This window comes from Battus philenor, unplaced genomic scaffold (assembly GCF_028537555.1).
Source record: "Battus philenor isolate CCGP_79_NKW_IND1 unplaced genomic scaffold, ilBatPhil1.0.hap1 SCAF_6, whole genome shotgun sequence".
Classification (NCBI taxonomy): Eukaryota; Metazoa; Arthropoda; class Insecta; order Lepidoptera; family Papilionidae; genus Battus; species Battus philenor.
The window spans coordinates 8339501-8363823 of NW_027181726.1; the positions used below are offsets into that span (position 1 = coordinate 8339501).

Here is a 24323-nt window from a genome sequence, read left to right on the forward strand (position 1 = left end):
GCTAAATGGTATTTATTATTGTACTGGGTATATATTATAGTTACGGTTCTTTGAAATCAATAGTGTCTTAAACGGACCAGTAATTGTAATCAAAATTCTCGATAATTTCACAAACCTAGACTTTTTCAGCATAAATAGCACATACAGCGATGGCTTTCTCCTCTATACAGAAAGATAATTTTTGTAGCCCCCATTGCCTTGTATGTATCTAGGATGGCAGAGCCGTTTGAGCTGTGCCTCAATTACGTTGTACATACGAGAATGTGTACCAGCCCGCTACCACAATTAAAACAATATATGTGGACATTTAAATTTTTGAATGTTGGGTTAATATAATAGCCATAGATGTCTGAAAATTAGAATTGCGTCAAATTAACAATATCGTCCATTTTCTCACGTTTTTGATTATGGCAACAGCTTTTTTCCAGTATTTGATAATTTTTTTGCAAAAAAGCAACTAGTCTACTTTTTGGCCCAACTTTTGTCTACGTTGATTTTATAATGATTTATAAAGCGCAATATAATTAAAAAGCAATATAATTTTCGACATCACGAAACTTTCGTTAGTCAGAAGAGGTTATATTTTTGTTGACAAATTGCTATGTATTTGGCTTAATACACGAACGTTGCATGTTGAAGCTTTGTCCAAAGATGTCGAATTAGCAGGAACTAGCAGTTCTAGACAAGGTGGCAGTTGCTCTAGATACGGATTAATACCACTGCAGTTATTGATACTACTGTCCTAAAATTTTACTTTAGTTTTAAATATTTCGCTATTTGTTAAATTTAGTATGATGTTGTACTTTACTTTCGCTTTTTTGAATCCACACAATTTTTATTAGTAATCGAATTGATTTGTGCTACAGATTGTTATGCGATACAAATAAACCTAAACACGTTTCATGTTTTTTATTTCTGATAATATTGTTCATCGTTCCTTGGAAAGCTGTAATTCCATTCCTAAAGGAATTAGTTAAAACTAAAACTAGTTTCGACAAACTTTTGACTTTTTGACTGACTCGAGGAAATTTTGTTTTGTTATTGAAATTAAATAAAAAAGGTGTATAACGAAATCATAATAAAAATATATAATATAAAAAAATATATCGTGTATCTTTATTTAACCAATAAATAATAAATACCGTATCAATTATTGAATTCCCGCCAAAATTCTGAAAAGCATAATCATTGAATTAAATAGCCAGTTATGTTTAATTTTGATCTGTCATAGATAACACTCTAATATTGGTACTGTATCATCCGCTATGTAAAGATTTTTTATTACATTTGGGATTTATTGAATTATGATTTGAACATCGTGTAGTTTAAAGAATGTATACTTATGAATAACTTTCATGAAAAAATTGGGCAAACAGCTACTTATGTAACTTTTAAAAATAATAGTATTTATTTTGACACTTTTGCTGAGCAGAAAGAAAATGGCTACCGACGACGCAAATCTCAACTATTTGATTTTTATCGTTATGTAGTGATATATTGGTGCAACTAATAATTTTTCCAGACATCTTATAACGTATGCTTAATTTGTCCTCTTATAATCAATTATTTTGAATACATTTCATGTGTATATTAAAATAGTCCACAATGTGTTCCATTGGCATTAAATTCAATAACCCACGAGATACAAAAACGACATGGCGGACTGATTATTGACCAATGAGAAGCCAGCTTCGAGCGTTTCAGAATTGCATGTACCTATTCACATTTCGCGTCATTACGATTTTGGTGTCTTCTTTCTTTGATAAAAGTTTAGTACATGTCAGTTATCAGTGAACTGTTTAATTAATTAATAAATGTGAAAAAAAAACCAGTGAATTGTGTTACAAAATTTGACAATCAAATAAATTGTAGTTTGCGTCTAAACCGCAGGAACCATGAATGCTTTAGATTTAGGATGACTCCAAATACAATTAGATACATGGTTTTGTTTTTGTAAACAAGAATGTGTTTGCTATACACGTGCGAAATAGTAGTTAATTGACAGTTGATAGTAAAGATGTCGGGAAGGGGGGCTAAAAAACGCGGGAGGCCCCCAAAATCTGGAAGTTTTGAGAAAAATAGGAAATTTCAATTTCATTTGTTAAAAAAACCAAAATATTTACAAGCGCAAAATATTGTGTCGGGCTCCATAGCAAGTACTCCATCAGCATCTCGAGCTTCATCCCCACAAGGTAGTGATATAAGCAGACGTAGTACTAGAAAACAAAGAGGTGGAAAAGCACATAAAAGTAAAAGAGGTGGTTTATCTAATGCCTATTCACGAAGAGGATACAATCCTCAAGCAGCTGATTTTCATGAATCGGAATATCACTATGGATCGGACTTCGGGGACGAATTCAGTGATCGATCTGATCCAGAAGAAGATCGGGTTAGCGATACTTCTGAGGGTAGTATAGCTGCTGACGGCGCAGCTAGTGACAGTGATTTTTCAATCAGTAGTTGCAGTTCAACTGGCGGTACTCCCCGTAAAATTAATAGTAACCTGACACGACCTCCAAGCCCAGACCCTCTGTGGTTGCAGCAGGAACGTAAAATCCCTCCGTTGGAACTCCCTGCATCATCTGATGATTTAATTATTCCTCATGATTTAGTGTTACAAGTAGTTGGTATTTATGAAGTGCTACGTCACTTCAGGCATCTTGTGAGATTATCGCCATTTCGTTTAGAAGACTTATGTGCAGCTGTAAGTTGTGAAGATCAGAGTAACCTTCTAATTGAAGTACATATTATGTTATTAAAGGCTTTACTCAGGGAAGAAGATGCACAACAAACTCACTTTGGTCCTTTAGATCATAAGGATAGTGTAAACATCACCTTGTTTTTGTTGGATGTAATGACATGGCCTGAAGTTTTAAGAGTATATGTTGAGAGTGACAAATCATTTGACCAGAATGTTGCAAGGATTTTAAATTCATGTGAATATCCTTTTACTTCTATTGAGGATAGAGTGTGTGTATTGCAATTCCTTTGTAATCAATTTTTGATAACGAATCCTGTCCGTGATGACCTCATCAGTGAAGGTTAGTATTATAAAATATCTATATATTTGAACCTGTAATTAAGGTCTATTTTGACCTAAACATTTCTTATACAAGCCTCGAAAAACTACATAAATCAAGATTTTCATACAGCAATCTTTATTGTCTTCTGATGACTCTGATTAATATTAATATTCTTTGACAGATACATTACCTTATTGTATGATTTGTTTTACTAATGTTACTTATTGTTATAAAATGTCATGTCTGTTATAGTAAATTTAAAACAATTTAATTAGTGTGATCTGAAACCATTGTTAACAATGTTTTACTAATTGTTGATATGTTTCTTACAGTTCCTATACTTTATGATGACCATTGTCGAGTTTGTCATCGTCTTGGTGATTTATTGTGCTGTGAAACATGCCCTGCTGTATTCCACCTGGAATGTGTTGATCCCCCTCTTGTTGATGTGCCTTCCGAAGATTGGCAGTGTGCATTGTGTAAACAACACAAGACTGTAGGTGTAACTGACTGCCTTCCTGATGCAGAAAAACAGGGTTTGTTGTGTCGTCATGAACATTTAGGTTTTGATCGGCATGGTAGAAAATATTGGTTTATTGCAAGAAGGATTTTCATGTGAGTAACAATAAATAATTAAGTTTTTCTATTGAATAAACATATATGTTTTTATTAAATTTTTTATGTTTTAGAGAGGCAGAAAATGGTGATGTCTGGTACTACACAACTGCACAGCAATTCCAAGAATTATTCAATAAATTAGACGGTAATGAAATGGAAGCCCCTCTTGTAAGAGAGTGTTTGGAAATGAAGCAAGAAATTATTAGACAAATGGATATTACAGAGAAATTAACAAATCAAGCAAAAGGAAATAGAAAGTCTTATCTCGAAGTAGAGAATGCTAACATACTCAAACAAAGAAATTTGAGAGAAGAACAGAAACAAAATGATCATGGTGATGACTTAAAATTAGAAGATGACAAACATGGTACAGAAATATCTCTCGATGCTGATGGGGATGTGGTCAATGAAATCACTGTTACATGTGATGATGCACCAAAAGATGACAGTGATGATTGTCAAGATATAGAAGATGACGATTGTAAAAGGTTAAAAAATAATCAACTTAACAAAGTTAAATTATCAACACCAAAAAAAAGTGATGAAGGTATGTTTCATGTTACAAAAAGAGTGTAGCCTACAGGTGTAAATAGTTCTTGCTGAATACTACTCTGTAGTTTGTTTATGTAGTTGCAATTTTGTTGCAGAAATTAATGATCATGATTATTAGAAATATAACTGGTACTTTAGAAAGTATTCCTCAAATGAAATAATCTTATTATAAAATGGAAAATTTTCATAATAAGATTATTTCATATTGAATATTACATATTATGTTAATATAGTTTTTAACATAAAGAAATAAATTATAAGAATTTGCATGTCTTTCAGTGTTAACATACCATACAAGTCTTTTTTCATTTTAATGTATAGAACTGGTACCATATATATAAATTATGTATTGTATGCTACATTTTTAATCATGTTTTTCAGTGAATGAAAGGGTGACAAGATTGAAGTCTAATCAAATTTCCAATGGAACTTATCTTTTTAAACTGGGAAATGAAAATTCATTTAAAACATACATTAACCAATATACTAATAATGCTTTAGCATTGAACAAACCTCAAAGAAATGAAGAAAGAGACAAAAAAAGATATATTTCACATAAATTTTCACTATCGTCTGGACAAGAATTTAAATGGATTGGTTTACTAAATGGTACATTTTTGAATTAAATATGGCTGAACATACAGTTTTGTTTGTAAAAAATTAATACCAAAAGTTTAATTTACAGGTACAAAGCCTTTGTTAGTGGCAACGCTAAGGCAGACACTTCTCCACTTGGAGTCCAACATTGTGTTACAGTTCATGCATCCAAATTGGTCTTTATTAAGGAAACCATGGGTGCAAGCAGTGCAGTTATGTCAAGCACCAAGGGATTTTGCAAGAGCTCTTTGCGTTTTACAGGTAAAAATATGTCTTCTTAAAAAGTTTGTTTCTGTCTGTATAATTTGGAGGATTGCAGGGTTGTTTGCTACTTTTGCGGTATAAATATAAGTAAAATGCAATGTCTATATTCAATAGTGTTATATATTAATGTCTAATCTAAATAACTTTACAGGCATGTATAAAAAGTGTGGTGTGGGTACAAGCTTGGCATGAACAGTTAGGTCATGTGAGATTAATAAGAACTACTGCTGCTGAACGTGAAGAACGTAAAAAATTGGATAAACGCGAGAAAAAAGAGAGAGATGAAGAAGAAGAAAGATACAGAACAGCTTATAACTTTGTAAAATATTCATTAGGACTTCGCCATCAGGTATTACAATTTTTATTATTCTAATTTTATTATTCTACTGATTTATGTCCATTCAATTTATTTCTAATTCAGAAAGTGTTGGCCTTAATGTATTTGTAAAAGTTGATAACAAATAATTTTTGTCTATTTTTCAGGTATGGAAGCAAAAAGGGGAAGAATACAGAATACATGGACAATGGGGATGGCTGTGGAATTCATCTACAAGAAAATTTAAAAAACACAATGCAACTAATAAACTAACTCTTCTTAATGGGCCAGCTAAGATGGCTGTTAGAGTTCGAGAAGGAAATACAATAAAGGTGCTAGCAGTTGAACCCAAAACCTATGATTACTTGACATCAAATGATTCAACTGAGGAAGAAGTTTTACAAAAATGTAAGCACTCTCTTGTTTCCTATACAATTAGTTAAATTGTAATAGATTTCTATTATTTAACTACCATTCTTGCTTGCTTTTTTGATAATTAGTAATTAAATAATTTATTTACTAATTATCAAAGAAATAAATAATCATTCTTCAAATATAGTCTTATAAATATATTTTTCAGTGCCGCCATCAATGCGTAATATGAAACTTGAAGAAGAATCTGATGATTTTGAGGAAATTGATGTGGAAAAAGCATTAAGTTCTTCAACAAGGAGGTATTACCCTAAAATTGCAAGAAAATCTAAACTAGATGATTTTCTCGCTCGTCGTACATATCTGAAATTTATGGAAGAAAAAAAATTAGGAAATCTACTTGTCAATATTAAGAAAGAAGCAGAAGTAGATGTAAAAAATGAAGAAGATAAGAATATTGATGTAGAGTCTGAAGATCCTGATACAGATTCAACATCTACGTGTGTTTCAGCAACAAATAAGTCAGAGGTTTCCAGTACTGTTGCTAAAAATGTAGATTGCCTGAGAAACCAATATTTAAAATTGAACCAATTAGTAACAAAATACAAATGCTATTCAGATAGCTGTAAGAAACTTGACACCTCTATTAAAGGTCAATTGTCTAAAGGTTTTAAGCTAGATTGTTATTCACCATTGTGTGTTGAAAAGGGAAAATTAATAAATGAACTCTTGACAATTTTGAAAGATGGGGCTGTTAATTCAACATGCTTATTAACTGTAAATGAAAATAATAAAATGTCAATATTGGAGCAGTATCTTATGGGGAAAAGTTCTAATTCCAAAGAAAACATACTGACAGATTTGTTATCTGCAGTAGCTTGTGCCCAAGAATGTGATAATAAAAATACAGACTGTTTTGTTAAAAGAAAATCAAATGGAAGTGTTGATGGTGTAGTAAAAGTTGAAAAGAGTGAACAGGATTCGTCCACTTGTGTCAAATCTGAGAGCACTTTAGAAGAATGTGCTGTGCCTGCTGTTGGAAACGAAATGGATATTGACATAACAAGTAACAACAACGAAGATAGTGAGGTGGAAATTGGTCCTTTAAAAGAGTTAACTGATATTGAACTTCATGACCAAAAAAATGAAAATAGTTTAAATGATAAAGATTCCTCCAAAATTCGACCACCCATACCAAAATTAAAAATAACACGTGGGAGATCTAGCAAAACCAGTAATACAGTTGCTGTAGGAAGCAGCAATAATTTGCGAGATTCATCTTATGAATGTTCTGTAACTCTAAATAAAAAAGATGATAAACCAAAATACAGAGCAAGTGTTAACAGACGATTTGGTTATACTAGGTCAATAAAGAAAGAAGATAAAATGATAAAGGAAGAGAAAGTTGACAGTGTTATTAGAATATATTCTACTGAAAACCCACAAGGGAAAGTCTATCTCAAAAGAGTCCAGACATCTGCTATAGAAAAGAAAAAAAAAAGGACTCCTGTAAAGTATCCTCTGTGTTCCTCATTTCACACTAAAAGCAAAGCAAAAACTATTATGGTTTTACCACATCATGAGTTACGGAAACTTTGTAGACAATCAGGCCTTAGCAGCATTGCTGGATTTAGTCATAATGCAAAGCCTAATTTGACAGTGTGGCCTTATCCTTGTGCTAGACCACTGTTTAAAACATGTTGGCTTTATCGTACTGTCAACTTACAGTGGCTGGCCAGTGCTGCTTTGCAACTTAGAATAATGTGGGCTTGCTTAAGGTGGGATGACATGGCAGCAAAACCAGCTACTGCCGATGGAAAACATCAGTTAACAACAGATACAGAAATTGTTTCCTTAGAGTTGTTAAAACATAGGCACATAGGTCAATTTTCGGAAAGAACACAATACCTGCGTCGAAAAGTTGTTATTCCTCTTGAACTACCCAAGACGGTGCGGGAGGTAACTTCTATTCGCAGTGGATTAAGAAAACGTAAACGTGCAGAGTCTCCTCAAAACACAGAGCCACAGGTAATAATGAAAATATGATTAAATAATTTTGTTTGGAGTACGATTTTTTCATTTTATAACGACAATTATTTGTTGTGTCACAAAAATTCTTTAAAATTATCGGTACATCTCTACATTCTTGATAGTTTTAGAGGAATTCTAGAAAAGTCTTATTACAAAATATTTTGCTTATGCTGACTATATTTATGGTACATATTTGCTTTGTAGCCAAATTATTTGAGTTTATTATTATAATTAGTTGAGAGTAATTCTGAACTTGTGATTTTATGATATCTATCTTCTGAGATTGATAATACGTATCGAGTATCTCAAAATGTAACATTTGTCGTAGCATAAAGCAGTAATACAATAAAAATACTTTTGATATTATTTAGGTATCGGAAGAATGGGTGGATGAAGATAAACTTGAGCTGTGGGAAGTACGTCAATATGGAGAGCGAGCGGAACGAATTACTCCAGTGACACGACAAACGACTGGCAAACTTCCACAGAGAAATTTGTCTTCTACACCTTCAAATGCCGCAGATCTCAAAGACAAAATGGAGCAGCAACTGCGTGAACAGAGAGTTGCTCATCAACAGAAAAGAGCACTTGAAATGTCACAAGGTGCGTGTATATATACACCTATCAGTCCAAAGAGTAATTATACATTCATATGATACTAACAGTATTAAATAATTTTATTTATATTATTACTCTGCTCTACTTTAAATTTGTATTTTCCACACTATTTAAAAAAAAATATCCATAAAAATTGATTTTTGAAATATTGTCTAAATACCAGATTCATCATCAAAATTATGTTTTTAGATAAATTAAAAACAACGCCAAATCAGCATTCTGGGAAAAGTACGTTAACGTCTTTGCTGACATCAAATGCAACAACACCAAGTGGTCAGAAGACTGTTATTGGAACGAGAAGAATTATAATGACGAAAGGTGCTGACGGTACAACTCGCGTCATTAGTCAGCCTGTTACTGGCATTTCTAAAACTATAGCGACAGGAGACTCTACAAAACCCAGCGCAAACCCGCCTAAAGATGGACCACAAAAAGTTCAAATAATACGTGCGCCCGACGGTAAATTGACTGTTAGAGGTTTATTAGCCGGACAGCAGCTAATACAGCTACCAGACGGAAAGTTACATGTTGTGATGGCTGGACAACAAGGTGTGACGGGACAGTTGGTGGCTACGTCGGCTATAAATAAAACTACAGAAGCAGAAGGAACTTCCAAGGATAATATAGAAAAAACAACAGGAGCCACGAAAACAAATACAGAAGAAGTAAAACCAGCCGTTCAAACACGTGTAATAACAAAACCAACACAAACACAGCAAACAATTGTTGGTAATAGGCAATTAGTTGTACAACCGTCGCAACAGGTGGTAGTGCCGTCACAGCAACTGGTCGTCCAACCTACGCAGCAAGTTGTAGTGCAGGCGGGAGCGCGTCCGGCAGTCCAACCGCGCATGCAACCTGTACAGACTGTACTAGTGCAAGGTCAAATACTGCAGCGCACTCCGCGACCGCAGCCGCCGCGAGTGCGCCCGTCGACGCAACAGATAGTTGTTAATAACCCAGTGCTGGTCCAACAAATCGCGGCAGGAAAAATACAACTGGCAACTGTCAATGGCCAACAAGTTCTGATTCGGCCCACTGGGAATAATCAGGCTCAGATAGTTGCACACATAGGGCAGAGCCCAGCTACAACGCAGTCTAGCTCGGTACCCGCTGTAGCGGCGGCTGTGGCGCCTGTCCCGTCACCTGCTCCTCGCCCCTCGCTTGCAATCGCTACACCTTCGTCTCAGCATCAGCTTACGGAAGATCAGATAATGGAGAAACGGCTCTTAGCAGGTCAACCACCAGGAACAGTCATCAAAGCTGTTACGGCACAGGTGAATAGTGTTTTTATGCTATATACTTATAATAATGTTATGATACAGAGTTAGAACACTATGCCTTTTGGTGTTGTTACAACAGTGTAACAGATAAAAAACATAACAGGTTGTCAAATTTCTCCCTTCCGCTTTTTTGCTCTTTATTCAATGCTTTATAAAAAGTGTTACAGTGATCGGATTTAGTTCAAATATGCGCCGTTTTGTTCGATAATCTGTTTCCATCTAGACGGCAACTTCATAATACTTCCCTCGTAGAAGCTCCCCTCCTTATTTGCGAAGAACTCGGACAGCCACTTTTCACAAACCTCTTTTGAGTTCAACTTTACACCACCAAGGGCGTTCGCGATGGACAGGAACAGGTGGTAATCACATGGCGCTATGTCCGGGCTATATAGTGGATGTGATAAAACCTCCCATCCGAGCTCCCGTAGCTTCTGACGAGTCATCAACGAAGTGTGTGGTCTGGCGTTGACCTGGTGGAACACTACACCCTTCCTGTTGGCCAATTCTGGACGCTTCTGGTCGATCGCCTGCTTCAAGCGGTCCAGTTGTTCGCAGTAGATGGTAGAATTAAGCGTCTGGCCATATGGGAGCAGCTCATAGTAGATGATTCCCTTCCAATCCCACCAAACACACAGCAAAACCTTCCTGGCCGTCAATCCCGGCTTGGCCACTGTTTGGGACGATTCACCGGCCTTCGACCACGACCGTTTTCGCTTGATATTGTCGTATGTGATCCATTTTTCGTCGCCAGTCACCATCCGCTTCAAGAATGGGTCGAGTTCGTTCCGTTTCAGCAGCATATCGCAGGTGTTGATTCGGTCCAGAAGGTTTTTTTGCGTCAAATCATGCGGCACCCAAACATCAAGCTTTTTTTTGTATCCAGCCTTCTGCAGATGGTTTAAAATGGTTTGGTGACTAACTCCCATCTCCTGGGCGATGTCACGAGATACCACATGCCGGTCTAACTCGATGTAGTCCATGAATTGATCGGTATTTGTCGTCACAGGTCTTCCGCCGGCTGGCTTATCCATGTTGTCGTTTTCGCCGGCTCTGAATCGTCGAAACCATTCCTCCGCGGTTCGAAGTGATAGAGTACCATCCCCCAAAACACCATTAATCTCACGGAACGTTTCTCTAGCGGATTTGCCTTTAACGAAGGAAAACTTTAAAATAGCGCGAATTTCGGCGTTAGTGAACTCCATGTTTACACGTCTATAACTGTTGAATGCAATATCCAAACTAATCATGCATAGCGTCGTTTTGTAGGTTATGTTAAGACCTTTCAAATTATGTATAGTATTGCCAGATACGAGCTCTGTAGCGCTTTGTACATAGCCGCGAATTTCAAAAGACAAAAAGGCGGAAGGGAGATATTTGACAACCTATTATTTTGTTTAATGTTCTATAATGACAAATATTTGTTTTGACTTTTTATAACATTGTTAAATGTACTGGGAAATGGGTAGTTAAATTTAATACGATTATTGTTTTTTATATGTTAGGTAATGCAGACAAGTAGTGGACCAAGCATTGTGCTGCAGGGATTACACGGATACTCTTTGTCGCCGCAGCAGTTGGCGCTTGTACAGCATCAAGTTAAACAGCAACTGTTGAAAGGTAATATTTTCTTATGTGTTAAAAAGACTTGTGGAAATTACTCAGTATTTTTTGGCAGGAAGTATTTCTTTTTTGGTTGGATGTATTCCTTTTTTGGCCTACATCAATGTATAATCAAATATAATCAATAGTATAATCATGCCTTCTTTTCTATTACTTAAATATATCACCATCTGAAAAGGTGTATAAGCAATCTCATTATTGTGTGGGTTTTATTTATCATATAAGTTAATTTAATACAGTAAGAATTTTTTTAGACAAGGATTCAATTCATAATAGTTTAGATCTTTGCAAATATGTAATTAAAACATTTAAATATAACACATCTATAACCAAAAAATGAACTCCAGTATAGCCCAATGTTTACACCAGTTTCTTTATAATTCTGAGTATTTTTTTGGTTTTTGCTATCCTATTTACTCCTTTTATTAATAACCTATCAATGTCAGGTAGAAAATAAATCCAAACCTATTATACTAAGGTACTGAATACTTCATTATTGATATTAAGTCTTATTCCTTGTTATTTATTTCAAAATAAATGGTCTTTGGTTTCATATTTCATATTTTTGCACCTACAAAAATTTTTGTAGCAAGATAACGTCAATTTTCATAGAGTAAAACTGATATGTTGCCTATACATATTTATTTTCTAGATTTATCACATTCATCTGCAATTCTTTTATAGCATCTGTTCTGGTCATGTGACCTTATCTGCTTACACCTAAAAAAGATGTATTTTCTGATTACAGCTCAAGAGTCCACAGGGAAAGAAGGTATGCTGGGTCCAAGAAAGATGTATCTTGCAGTGCATCCCACTCCTAATACGACGACGGCGCTTGCAAGTGTAGTGACTCCACCTACATTACAACCTATCCAGCCTCTTCAGCAGATTCAACCGCTCCAGCCTTTGCAACCCCTCTCTTTGCCCACACATCAGGTAATCTATTACTATTAGACTTTAACGGAGCAAAGGCATTATATCGTGGCAAATGTAAGTGACTAAAAACATTTTGTACATGAACATGTTTCGCAGGTGCAAAGTTTTCAAAAATATATAAAGACAAGTTTTATCTGTAATGTTAAGCTTTTCTGAAATTTAATAAAATTTATGTCAAAATTAGAAAATTGATATTTTTTATTTCATTTTAATTACAGAGTCAATATTTTATATCACAGGCTATATGCATAGAAATTACATAAATTGATTTTTTTATAGAGCAAAAGCAGTTTCAAATTGCACAATTAAGATACTAAATTCAAAAGCAAAAGAGAACCTCCATCTTTTTCATTGTCTTTGACTCTTTGGTTGAGATGATAAATCATAACCATGAACCTTGTGATATGGTCTGGACATGGTAGAAAAACAAACGCATTGTGCATTATTTAATATATTCTACCTGAGTACAAACCTAGCACAGTGTCATAACTATTTATGCAAGTTTTAGCAAATGTTTATGCAAATTTTTCCCTATTTTCTTGCCACTCTCGTTTTATATTCAATTTAAAATTGGATTAATGCAGTTTGTATAATATTAAAAATGATTGACAAAATGGCATTTATCAAATAAAATATTAAAATTATTTTTATAATTATACTGGCAATTAAAAGCTGGAATTATTACAATGGTTATTATGCCTTAACATTCGCACGCCCATTTCGCCCTATGCACTCGTACTGCGTTAATTAATTGTCAATTTATAAAATGAATTAACTGAAGATATCTAAACTAAAGATTTTAAGAAAAAAACTAAATTTTAAAATGCAATGTAAATATATTAATAGTTATACCAAATGACAACACTAAAATTAATAAATTTGTATTGCAAAATGACATGATACGATGGTTGTCCCTCTGTTGTAAAACTATTGCTGTAAATGTTCAAGTGTTTACTTTATTATAAAACTTGTTTCAATTTCACGTGGCTTTGTAAGCTATACTTTTATTGGATAAATTTTACAATTGCTCGGAAAGATTCTGTGGGCACAAAATTGTGAGCTAAAACTTATAAACAAGCCGATACATAATACATTTATTATAATAACTCTTGGTAGGTGGTAGCCCAGCCGTAGAAGACTGAGGCTTGCGATCATAGGTCGCAGGTTCGATTCCCGGGATACTATCTTGTATATAATTCACACTGCATAAATTATATAATATTGCAACTTCTCCCATAGGATGGGCAGCTGCGCCCTCTGCATACCATAATACTACGCTAATCACCAACGCGCCTCCCAAGCGTGATCATTATGGTAAATGGTGTATCTTTGAGGGAGATGTGTATGCCTTGCAGCGGGTGGCTATGGGCTGAAACAACGATTACAAAATTACACTCAATAGTTTTAAATCGTGAAAGGAATTGGATAACTTTCTTTATAATTTTTTTGATACACTTTGCACCACACATAGCTCGAATTTTAACCTTATGTGAATAATCTTAGTTTTTGTGTATTTAATTATGTAAATAGACTATTGTTAAGACTGGTTAAATTAATAAAATAGCATATAATTTGAGCGTCGTTAAATAGCTATCTTATATACATACAGTCGCGTTTTGAAATTGAATGCGTTGCATTTTGTTATTAAAATATTGGTTGTATAGTTGGTGATGATAGTTCATAGATGTATGTACAATGTCTAAATTTGTGATTATTATGCAAAAAATAATTATTATTAACAAAAGTTCCAACTATTAATAGAATCTTGCATTTGTTTTATGCCAAAGATCACACTTGTATATTATTAGATTTAATTTAGACAATATTATGAACGCAGCGAAAATGCGGAAAATGTATATTTTTTGTCGTTTTATCAAGTTATGGTCTATAATTTAATCATATACGTTATATTCGACCCGAAAGATGTTCTCGCCTACAATACGAAATTACGAGAAATGACTCGGGCATTAACATATTTCTTTCTTTATTGAAAAAAATAATAAGACAGTGAATTCTCCTAGATCTCATTTAATTACTATTTTATGAACTCTGTACGCGCGCAGTCGTATTATTTATTATTTTAGTAGGGCTGCGCTTTTTAATCCGTTTATTTTCCGCCTTTTCGTGTACTACAGGTACAAACTGAATTTATAGGAACTTTACAAGGTGATCTCCTGAAAGTATAAGTGTTCCGCAATATCATTCTAGCATTTTCGATTGGTTGACACTGCGCAATTATATAGTGGGTTTAGTTGTGGTAAATTAATTATTAGTGTTCAAAAATTAAACCATCTTATACAATTATAAAATTAAGAATGTATAACATAACATGTGCGCATTAATTAATTAATCTTACAATAATTCTCGCATTATAGAAGTGGTGTTAAATGCACATAAGTAAAGCATCCAAAAATTGTTATAGTTGTAAAACTCCTTACGAAAATAGTATCTTAAGGAAATTATATTTTTGCAACATCCATGTTACGACATTTAAAATTTTTTACATTGAAATGATTATAGATAAAACGATGAATATAAAATAGGTGTCATCGAAACTGTTTGTGTACTGGTTAAGGGACTTGTGTTATGATTCATGAATTGCCTTGTAATGTGTAATAATCGATAATTGTATTACTCTAACGATTAAACTCGTACTGGTTACAAAATTGCTCATACACCACCTTATCTTGTCTGTGTACCTATCTATAGTTGATAATTTGATACGGTAAATAATGAATGGCTAGTGCAATAATATCAATTAAATAAAAAATTATAATCAGGAATGACTTTTATTTATTAAGTCCTATTTATATATTTCTTTATTTCTTTTTACCTTTATTTGCATCTTTAGTTTGTTAAAACGTTTTGTGGGGGTGTATGGGCAATTGCGTACCTAAGCACATATTCAAGTTAAAATAACATTATTTTTTTTTATCCCAATCGAATTAGTTGACTCAATACTTTTACGTAGATTTAAAAGAATTGTTATAACATGTTTCAGGTATAACAACTAACAACTGTGATATATTCCCACAAACGAATGTTTTATTATTTTTTGTTAAACTTTATTTTGTGTGTCACATTCCTAAATAAGTATGTACTTTGTGAATTGTATTTCCATGCAGTGCATTATCATCCTCGTCTAGTTGTTGAATAAAATTGAACAGTCACTTCTCAGTAAAGCATTTTCGTGATTGACATTTTGTGGACAAATGAACATTTCTCGAAAAGTGGAATCTATAAGTGCTTGCACTTAGCCCTGAAAACTAATATAGAAATAAAATTCAATGACTTAAATTCCAGCTCAGCCATGCATTCGTAAAGAGTCTACAACGACAACAAATCTAGTATTTCTAATTTTAGGAAGGTAATGACGAAGACCAAACAAAACGTCAGACCTTAGTAAACGGAGAAGATAACGTCGCTGAGGCTGCCAGCCACAAAGAGGCGATTCCATCTAAACTCGAAGACATAAAAGAGAATAACACTAAAACTGACATTGTCAACTCCGGCGTAGATGGCGTGCACGGCAACAAGTTTGTTTTGACACCGGACTATATACAGCAGAGTAAGTTTCCTATTCTTTGTAAAAACACAAAATATTCTCATCGTGTTGTAGGCTACGCTAAAATTTTACTTTGATCAAGTATTTCTGCAATATAGCTAGCAGTAGTTTACACAGTCTCTAAAATTTTATTATTTTCTGTTTGTTAACCACACACCATCTACCATTGTTTACGTATTTCAAGCTTTAATACAAACTTTCTTCTGATCACACGTTGCCTCTAGTTACAACTAGTCTAAAGGATCTGATCCTCTGTAAGTGATTAATAAATGAAAGGTTTATTTGTCTAACAGAATTTTGTTATTATATGAAATAAACATGTGACATACTAATTGAAAGAAATAAATGAATGTTGCAATAATCAAGTTAATTATCAACACTTAACAATATTATGATTATTATTAGATTTGATGTATAATTTTTAGTTCTTAAGCCTATGAAAGAGTTTTTGCAAAAATTAAAAGATATAGTGTGGGGAAAACCACTGTTTTATATTGAGACCATGGTTTCTTTTGCTAAAAGCTATAAGAAAATACCTACATAACTAGTTTATGAAAAGAAAAATCCTGTAGGTTGTATTTTTTTACCCTTTTTTTCTTTTGAGTTCCCGTTTGCCTAAAAATTGGTTGTTTAAATAAAAACAGCTATTGAAAATTTTCCAGCAATCAAAAGCGCACTTAAACAGGAGAATCTGAATCCGGAAATTGAGGAAAAATTACTGCAGCTTCAACGATACCAAGAGAAGCAAATGAAGCCTGAGACGCTGACAGAACGCGAGGTGCGGGCCGTAGTAGCTGCCGTGCACTCGCCATCGCCTCCGCCGCCGCGCCGCCGTGCCACCTCCTCGCGCCACGACGACGACGACGAGTGGGTGGAGAGCAGCACCAGCCCGCGGAAGCGCTCCCGCCCCCGGCCACCCTCGCCGCCTGCCGGGCCGCTGGCAGCCTCGCGAGCCGTGGCCGCGCCGCGCGCCGCTCCACCACCGCCGCCGGTCGGCGCGCTGCCGCCGACGCCCCCCGCGCAGCCCGCGCCCGCTGCGCCACCCGCCGCACCCGCCGCGCCCGCGCCCGCACCCCCGGCGCCAGTCGCGGATGAACGCCGACGCGCCGCCTCAAACCATTCTCGGCTGCAAATGCTTCTCTTCAAACATAAAGAAATGCTTAAAAAAGACATTATAAAGAAACGTGGACTGTTGGAGAAGGAGCTTGGTGTTGAAATACAGGTTTGTAACAGATATAATATTTAGTACCCAGCACTGTTTACTTCACCTCTAGACCTGTTAGATTAAATTTTATAATCGTTACATTTCGTTGGTTTTTTGCCAGCAGTCTACGTACGTTCCATGTTGCGATATGATGTCATTTCCGAGTTTGAATAGCTTGTAAATATTTACACCACCTATATAGGATAGGATATGGGATTTCTTCTTATGAGTTGGCGATGATCATCGTAGGAAGCTTCGGTAACATGATTATGTTACCGAAGTTACACCATCCAGCCCGGTAACTGAATGGCGTTGATGGTTAGGTGGTCGGATTATCCAATGTACTCGCATTGTCATTATTAAACACTCCATAGGATATTCTCGCGAAAATGCTCGTAGGTTACTTTCTTCCTCGACAGACGTGTTTGAGGGGATTAGTCCCTCGAGGTGGCTAAAATACACCACTATGGAAAGGTTACATGAACGCCGCATCTTTATTTACAATAGTGGCTTAATACTTATAACTTATATACTTATGGCAGGTGCAGGCCAACGTGGTGGCCGCGTATTTGCTACCTGGAGTCGGTGTAACTATCACCTTAAATAACTACTTGCTAAATGATCATAATTTTTAGTATTAGTAATTTGTACAAGTTAAATATGCCTTTACTGTTAATAATGACTATAAAAATGGCGTTTCATTATTTTTTCCTTTGAGGTGTTATTATTACAATAATAATAGACTATCATAATTTTATGTTGTTTATTTAGGTATAACTATTTAAAATAATACATTACGTTGCTTGATATATTAATGTAGAAGGAGCTTTCGGCGGAACTGGCGCTACGCACGCGCGCCGAGCGCAGCAAGCAGGAGGAGGTGCGCGGCAAACGTGCCGCTGCCCCGCACCGCAACAGCCGCAAGCCCGCCAAGAAGGAGAAGCTGCTTTGCGTCTGCCGCACGCCCTACGACAACACCAAGTACGCAACCAAACCTACACCACCACTATCACTTTTTTATTTTTTCAATGAAATTGGTTAATAATATAAAGCTTCATATAAATTCAGGTTTTATGTTGGCTGCGAGCATTGTAGCAATTGGTTCCACGGCGATTGCGTCGGTGTTACGGAGGCGATGAGTAAAACAATGGAGGAATACATATGCAAAGAGTGCCGGCGAGCTGCTGAGACGCAGGAGCTCTACTGTCTCTGTCGACAACCCTACGACAACTCTCAGTAAGTAGTTTTTATTTTAATATGAGGATGATAACTGTATCATTATTACACTGGTATTATGCATAACAAACCTTTTAAAGATTCTCCTAATTTGATAATATGTAGATTAGAATAAAGTCAATAATAACAAACAATATAAATAGTTCCATAGTTCTCAAGATTAAGATGTCGACAAGTATATACGATGGTATGACAAAAAAGTGAAGTTCACAATTCGTGAGCCGGGGTCTACGAAAATTTATTTATTATCGATAATGAAGAACTAAGATGTATAATAGGTTTAACTTATAAATGTGGGCAGAAATATTTTAAAAAGCGCAGCGACTGTTGTTTGTAAACATTTGCATAATGTGTATTAAGTACAACTGGTCGACGCTCGCAAAGCGCCGTAGCTGTTCGCAATGCTTTATCAGGAGGTGCACAGGGAGAAAATTCTTGTAGTGTTTTTAGTTGCTAACTATTAATTCATGATTGGAACTTAGCTGCAACGTAAAGTTCCTGGATTTAAATCTGATCTTAACATTTTTTTGTGGAGTTTTGAGAATATAACAGCAATGTAGCTGCAGGGAATCCATCCGAACCAGCAATATTTTGTAGGTTGTTTATGAGAAAATTGTGGGAAACCTGGGATAAAAATATAAAACATGACATCCAACAAAATCTGGACAATATCTATGTGATTCATTTTAAAATTTAGTGTTTGATCATTACTTATCATATTTTAACTTGAGTACCACAAACTCTTAAAGTCGTAGTCGGTCCCCTCTGAAGAATGTACCGAAAACCATTGTCATGCTTTTAGTGTTATTGCATTTTTGTGTCTCTGGTCGTCCAATGCACAGAAATTTTGTACGAGTATTTACAGAGATAAAAAATATTATCATGATGTTCTATAAATTCATGTTATTAACCATGTTTAGAACAAACATACACATTAGCAGTGTAAATATAACCGTTTAGTAGACAATGTTACTTTATCACGTAAGAAAATTAGGCGCTTGTATTGATATACGTTATTAGCGAACTTTTGTATAAACACAACTATATAAGTACTCTATTCTAGGGTTTTACAGTAATCCTTAATCCAATAAAAAATGTATTATTTATATTTCTTTACTTGACGGTACTGAAATATAACGTGCTCTTTTTGGTCATGTTCAGAGACGCTCTACCTTACCCTACTCTAGTATTTACAAATACATGGTTAAGTACCTTTGTAGTTGACTAATGAAACATCTAAATATGTAGAGCAGCTGGTAGTTATGTCTTGTGCCTTATTTTAGGTAAGTATCAGCTAGATTGGATAGGCTTCTCCAGGTTTTGTGAAAAAATTTCTACTGCCGAGCTCTACGAAGATGTTGCATATTTATCATCACATGCCGATGAACTTCAACCCAATAAAAGAACACCTGATTTCTGGTTGACGTTATTCTGACCAAGGTGGAGAAGATAATTTTGTCAATCTTCAAAACTCAAATGATTTAAATGTTGATCAATCAACATCAGACTTACCGGATTTTAAACCGAACAGGCTCAACACATAGATCTTATAAACACAAACCATCAGCATAATTAAAGAAATTGACCATGGGCAGGAACAAGTTTGTTATGAAGATGATAACTATTGCGACCAAGAAACTCGAGTGTAAGAATAATCAACAAGAAACGTCTCTTTCACGACCGTGATTTTCAAAGTAATTCTCCATTGAACATAAACGGCGATCAATCAAATCCATCGATTTAAATCTGCGACAATAGATATACAAGTGAAAATCTCGATATACTCAAAAAACTTGAATTCTAAAATAAGTGACTAGAAAAAGAAAAAGAGACCCTGTAACATGGAATGACAAAGTAAATAAAATGTTAAAGAATTCTAGAAAGAAATACATTGGATGCAGAAATAAAAAAGAGTTTCCTGATGAAACAATTATTACTAATCAATGTTAATGCAAAGAAAAAATTGTGATAATTTAATATCATCAGAGGTAAGAGAACAGATCTTTATATCCTCCCTGTAGATTAGGGGATCGAGGATGACAATAGCAATTTATGGTGCAACACTCTTCAGCAAAACTTATAAAACATATGATTGCAGACTGTAATAATTATCGAATCCAAAGTCAAGTACTATCTACACGCGGATAACACGAAATTACTACAATTATTCAGAGAATTCCTTAATAATATATTTAATGTGACACATCTAACAATATACAACTGCTTTAGAAAAAGCTCAATTTCGTTTTCATGACCAAAGTGGACGTCTTATTAATAGGACCTTTGGAACACTGAGCGTGAATGTGACATTGAACACATTTTCTTTTATACTAAAGGTTGTGCAGGGAAATATAAGAATAAATTTATATATTCCCTTTATCCATTTGCTGCCATGAAGCGCAAATTAAATATCACGGATCGATTCTTTGGAGCTGGACAAACGGACGGGTAAAGTCTTGTTGACATTACTTTCACAAAAGATAAAACTATAAATATAATCAAAAATAAAACTATATATACCCCCAGACCAAATATATGCTTTAACTCAAAATGCGAAGGCTTTAATTTATAATTGGAACAGCTCAATTTATATGATGTTAAAGCGCGGGTGCGAGAAGTACGCGGCGATAAAATATAATGGTCTAAAATTAAGAAAGTAAAGATTTTTGACGATAACCATTCCATTTTTAATACCGCAGCAACATCTACAGTCATGGGGAGAGTTCGTGGTCGAGGAACTGCAGCAGCTTCGTCTGCAATTGATAATGTTGAAGACTTATGAAAATGTGCTTCCAGTAAACCAACCGATTTAAATAACTAAAGCTTTACACGGCTCAATGACTTTGTGTTCATGTGCGGCTTTACCTCAGCCGTATCATTCATTCTATAAGTCTTTAATATCGACAGATTAAGACGTGTAATCACAATCAAAAGTCATCTATTTTAATTATTGATGATGATTGATCCAGTATGTTAATCTTAGTTTGATAATAAAATTTTCTTAACAATTAAGCAGAATTATTGTTTTATGTTGACTAAAAGATTAGTAGCCCCTGGATGCTTTTTAAAATTATCCTGAATCACATTGTAATAACTATTAGCTCAAGTTATTTTACTAGAATATGACTCAAATAATTTATTACTGTCAAATATTCTAGGTATTATTTTTGCTAATATTATTTTTACGATTCTTTAGATTTCTGTTCGGTGCTTTGTAGATAAACGCAAAACGTTAGCTTTGATTTGATAACAGGTTGTCAAATATCCCCCTTCCGCTTTTTTGCTCTTTATTCAATGCTTTATAAAAAGTGTTACAGTGATCGGATTTAGTTCAAATATGCGCCGTTTTGTTCGATAATCTGTTTCCATCTAGACGGCAACTTCATAATACCTCCCTCGTAGAAGCCCCCCTCCTTATTTGCGAAGAACTCGGACAGCCACTTTTCACAAACCTCTTTTGAGTTTAACTTTACACCACCAAGGGCGTTCGCCATGGACAGGAACAGGTGGTAATCACTTGGCGCTATGTCCGGTCTATATGGTGGATGTGATAAAACCTCCCATCCGAGCTCCCGTAGCTTCTGACGAGTCATCAACGAAGTGTGTGGTCTGGCGTTGTCCTGGTGGAACACTACACCCTTCCTGTTGGCCAATTCTGAACGCTTCTGGTCGATCGCCTGCTTCAAACGGTCCAGTTGTTCGCAGTAGATGGTAGAATTAAGCGTCTGGCCATATGGGAGCAGCTCATAGTGGATGATTCCCTTCCAATCCCACCAAACACACAGCAAAACCTTCCTGGCCGTCAATCCCGGCTTGGCCACTGTTTGGGACAATTCACCGGCCTTCGACCACGACCGTTTTCGCTTGATATTGTCGTATGTGATCCATTTTTCGTCGCCAGTCACCATCCGCTTCAAGAATGGGTCGAGTTCGTTCCGTTTCAGCAGCATATCGCAGGCGTTGATACAGAAGGTTTTTTTGCGTCAAATCATGCGGCACCCAAACATCAAGCTTTTTTTTGTATCCAGCCTTTTGCAGATGGTTTAAAATGGTTTGGTGATAACTCCTATCTCCTGGGCGATGTCACGAGATGCCACATGCCGGTCTAACTCGATGTAGTCCATGGTTTGATCGGTATTTTTCGTCACAGGTCTTCCGTCGGCTGGCTTATCCATGGTGTCGTTTTCGCCGGCTCTGAATCGTCGAAACCATTCCTCCGCGGTTCGAAGTGATAGAGTACCATCCCCCAAAACACCATTAATCTCACGGAACGTTTCTCTAGCGGGTTTGCCTTTAACGAAGGAAAACTTTAAAATAGCGCGAATTTCGGCGTTAGTGAACTCCATGTTTACACGTCTATAACTGTTGAACCCGATATCCAAACCAATCATGCATAGCATCGTTTTGTAGGTTATGTCAAGACCTTTCAAATTATGTATAGTATTGCCAGATACGAGCTCTGTAGCGCTTTGTACATAGCCGCGAAATTCAAAAGACAAAAAGGCGGAAGGGAGATATTTGACAACCTATTATGTCTTTAGTCGGGATAGCATCTCAAACAAATGAGCTATTGGATAAAATCGTTTTTTTATTAATATTCATTTTTATTTACTATTACTATATAAAGACTTTGTTTTGTCGCCTTTAGTTTGAAAACCAAAATTACAATAAATAAGACACGTGGTTTTCATTATTTTTTTTATTTCAGGTTCTATATATGTTGTGATAGGTGTCAAGACTGGTTCCATGGTAGATGTGTTGGAATATTGCAATCGGAGGCAGATAACATTGACGAGTATATTTGCCCAAATTGCCAGAAGAACAATTCTGTAAATTATGCCAATATGAAAGAACTGTCTGCTAAAGACTTTGAAAATCTAAAGAGGCTTGTAAAACAAATTCAATTACATAAAAATGCATGGCCATTTATGGAGCCTGTAGATCCAAGAGAAGCGCCAACTTATTACAAAGTAATAAAGGAGCCAATGGGTATGTACAACGCACCACAAATACAGTTTATGCTAGCAATATATAACATTGTACTATCCGTAATTTTCTCCTAAGTAAAAATGCTGTGTTCATTCTCTGCTTTATGTCAAATTCATTCATTGCTTAAAGAATTTATCAATTTAGATGCGATAATTGCGCAATCACTGTGTTTTGATAGTTACCTCAGTCGTTTTAATTAATGTCTTTGTTATATATTTCTTAATCTATATTGAACGGAATTCCAAATCTCAATTTCAGATCTGCAGACTGTGGAGAGGAAAGTGAATGATCAAACTTATAGTATGTTAAGTGAATTTATTGGTGACATGACTAAAATCTTTGACAACTGTCGATATTTTAACCCTAAAGACTCTGAATTTTACCGATGTGCAGAGGGTTTAGAAATATTTTTTGCACACAAAATTAAATATTTTCGTGAAAAACTTTTTGAAACTACACAATGATAGTGGTGGCAGTGTTGTGGCAGTATAATTAGATTACAATTTGGACAATAAAAAAGACAATTGAAATGCAAATTACATATTATTATCTTTTATGATCTGTAGCAATTGTAAAATATAACCATTGTGATGAATTTTTCAAAGAATTATAATTTATGTAAATTGTCACTGGGAGATATCTATTGAGTATGTCAGTATCATTTCATGTTAAGTATTTATTGTATTTATTGTGTAATGCTTTACATTTATCCATTACAAATCTGACGCTCTTTAGAAATTAAGCTCTTCGCAGGAGATTGAATATTGTGTATACAGTTCTGTGAAAGTTATTAAGTTAGCTGACATAACTTGCATCTTTAGTTTCATAGTAGCTTATAGTGTAAGTAAACCTTATTATATATAAGAAATAAATTTTTAATAATATCATCTCTATAATGCATTTAAAATTTGACATATCACTTTTACCCACTCGCTTAAATTAAATGTTATTTTTCGTTTTATCAGAAATGTTAAAGTACCTTCCTAATATTTCTTATCCTTTGCTTATAATATGACATGAAACTTGAAATTTTACTACCAAAAAGAGCAAAATAGATCTACCTAACATGTTAATATAGATGACATCTATTTTTAACTTA

At 35.0% G+C, this 24323-nt stretch overlaps 1 protein-coding gene across 2 annotated transcripts; it reads left to right on the forward strand.

Moving 5' to 3' along the window:
- The first annotated feature begins 1493 nt into the window (after positions 1–1493).
- E(bx) (nucleosome-remodeling factor subunit NURF301 E(bx)) lies at positions 1494–24081 on the forward strand. Of its 2 annotated transcripts, none has more exons than XM_068773909.1 (18): positions 1494–3041; positions 3356–3638; positions 3713–4188; positions 4575–4802; positions 4879–5051; positions 5206–5403; positions 5538–5778; positions 5951–7770; positions 8145–8376; positions 8581–9668; positions 11177–11291; positions 12043–12230; positions 15594–15798; positions 16440–17017; positions 17820–17980; positions 18068–18235; positions 22944–23224; positions 23483–24081. In XM_068773909.1, exons 1-18 carry the CDS (start codon positions 2018–2020, stop codon positions 23686–23688), a joined length of 7665 nt encoding a protein of 2554 aa, XP_068630010.1. In that variant the 5' UTR covers positions 1494–2017; the 3' UTR covers positions 23689–24081. The 2 variants fall into 2 exon arrangements, with proteins under 2 accessions (XP_068630010.1, XP_068630011.1); XM_068773910.1 differs by having other exon boundaries at positions 16458–17017; positions 23483–24080.
- The last annotated feature ends 242 nt before the right edge of the window (positions 24082–24323 follow it).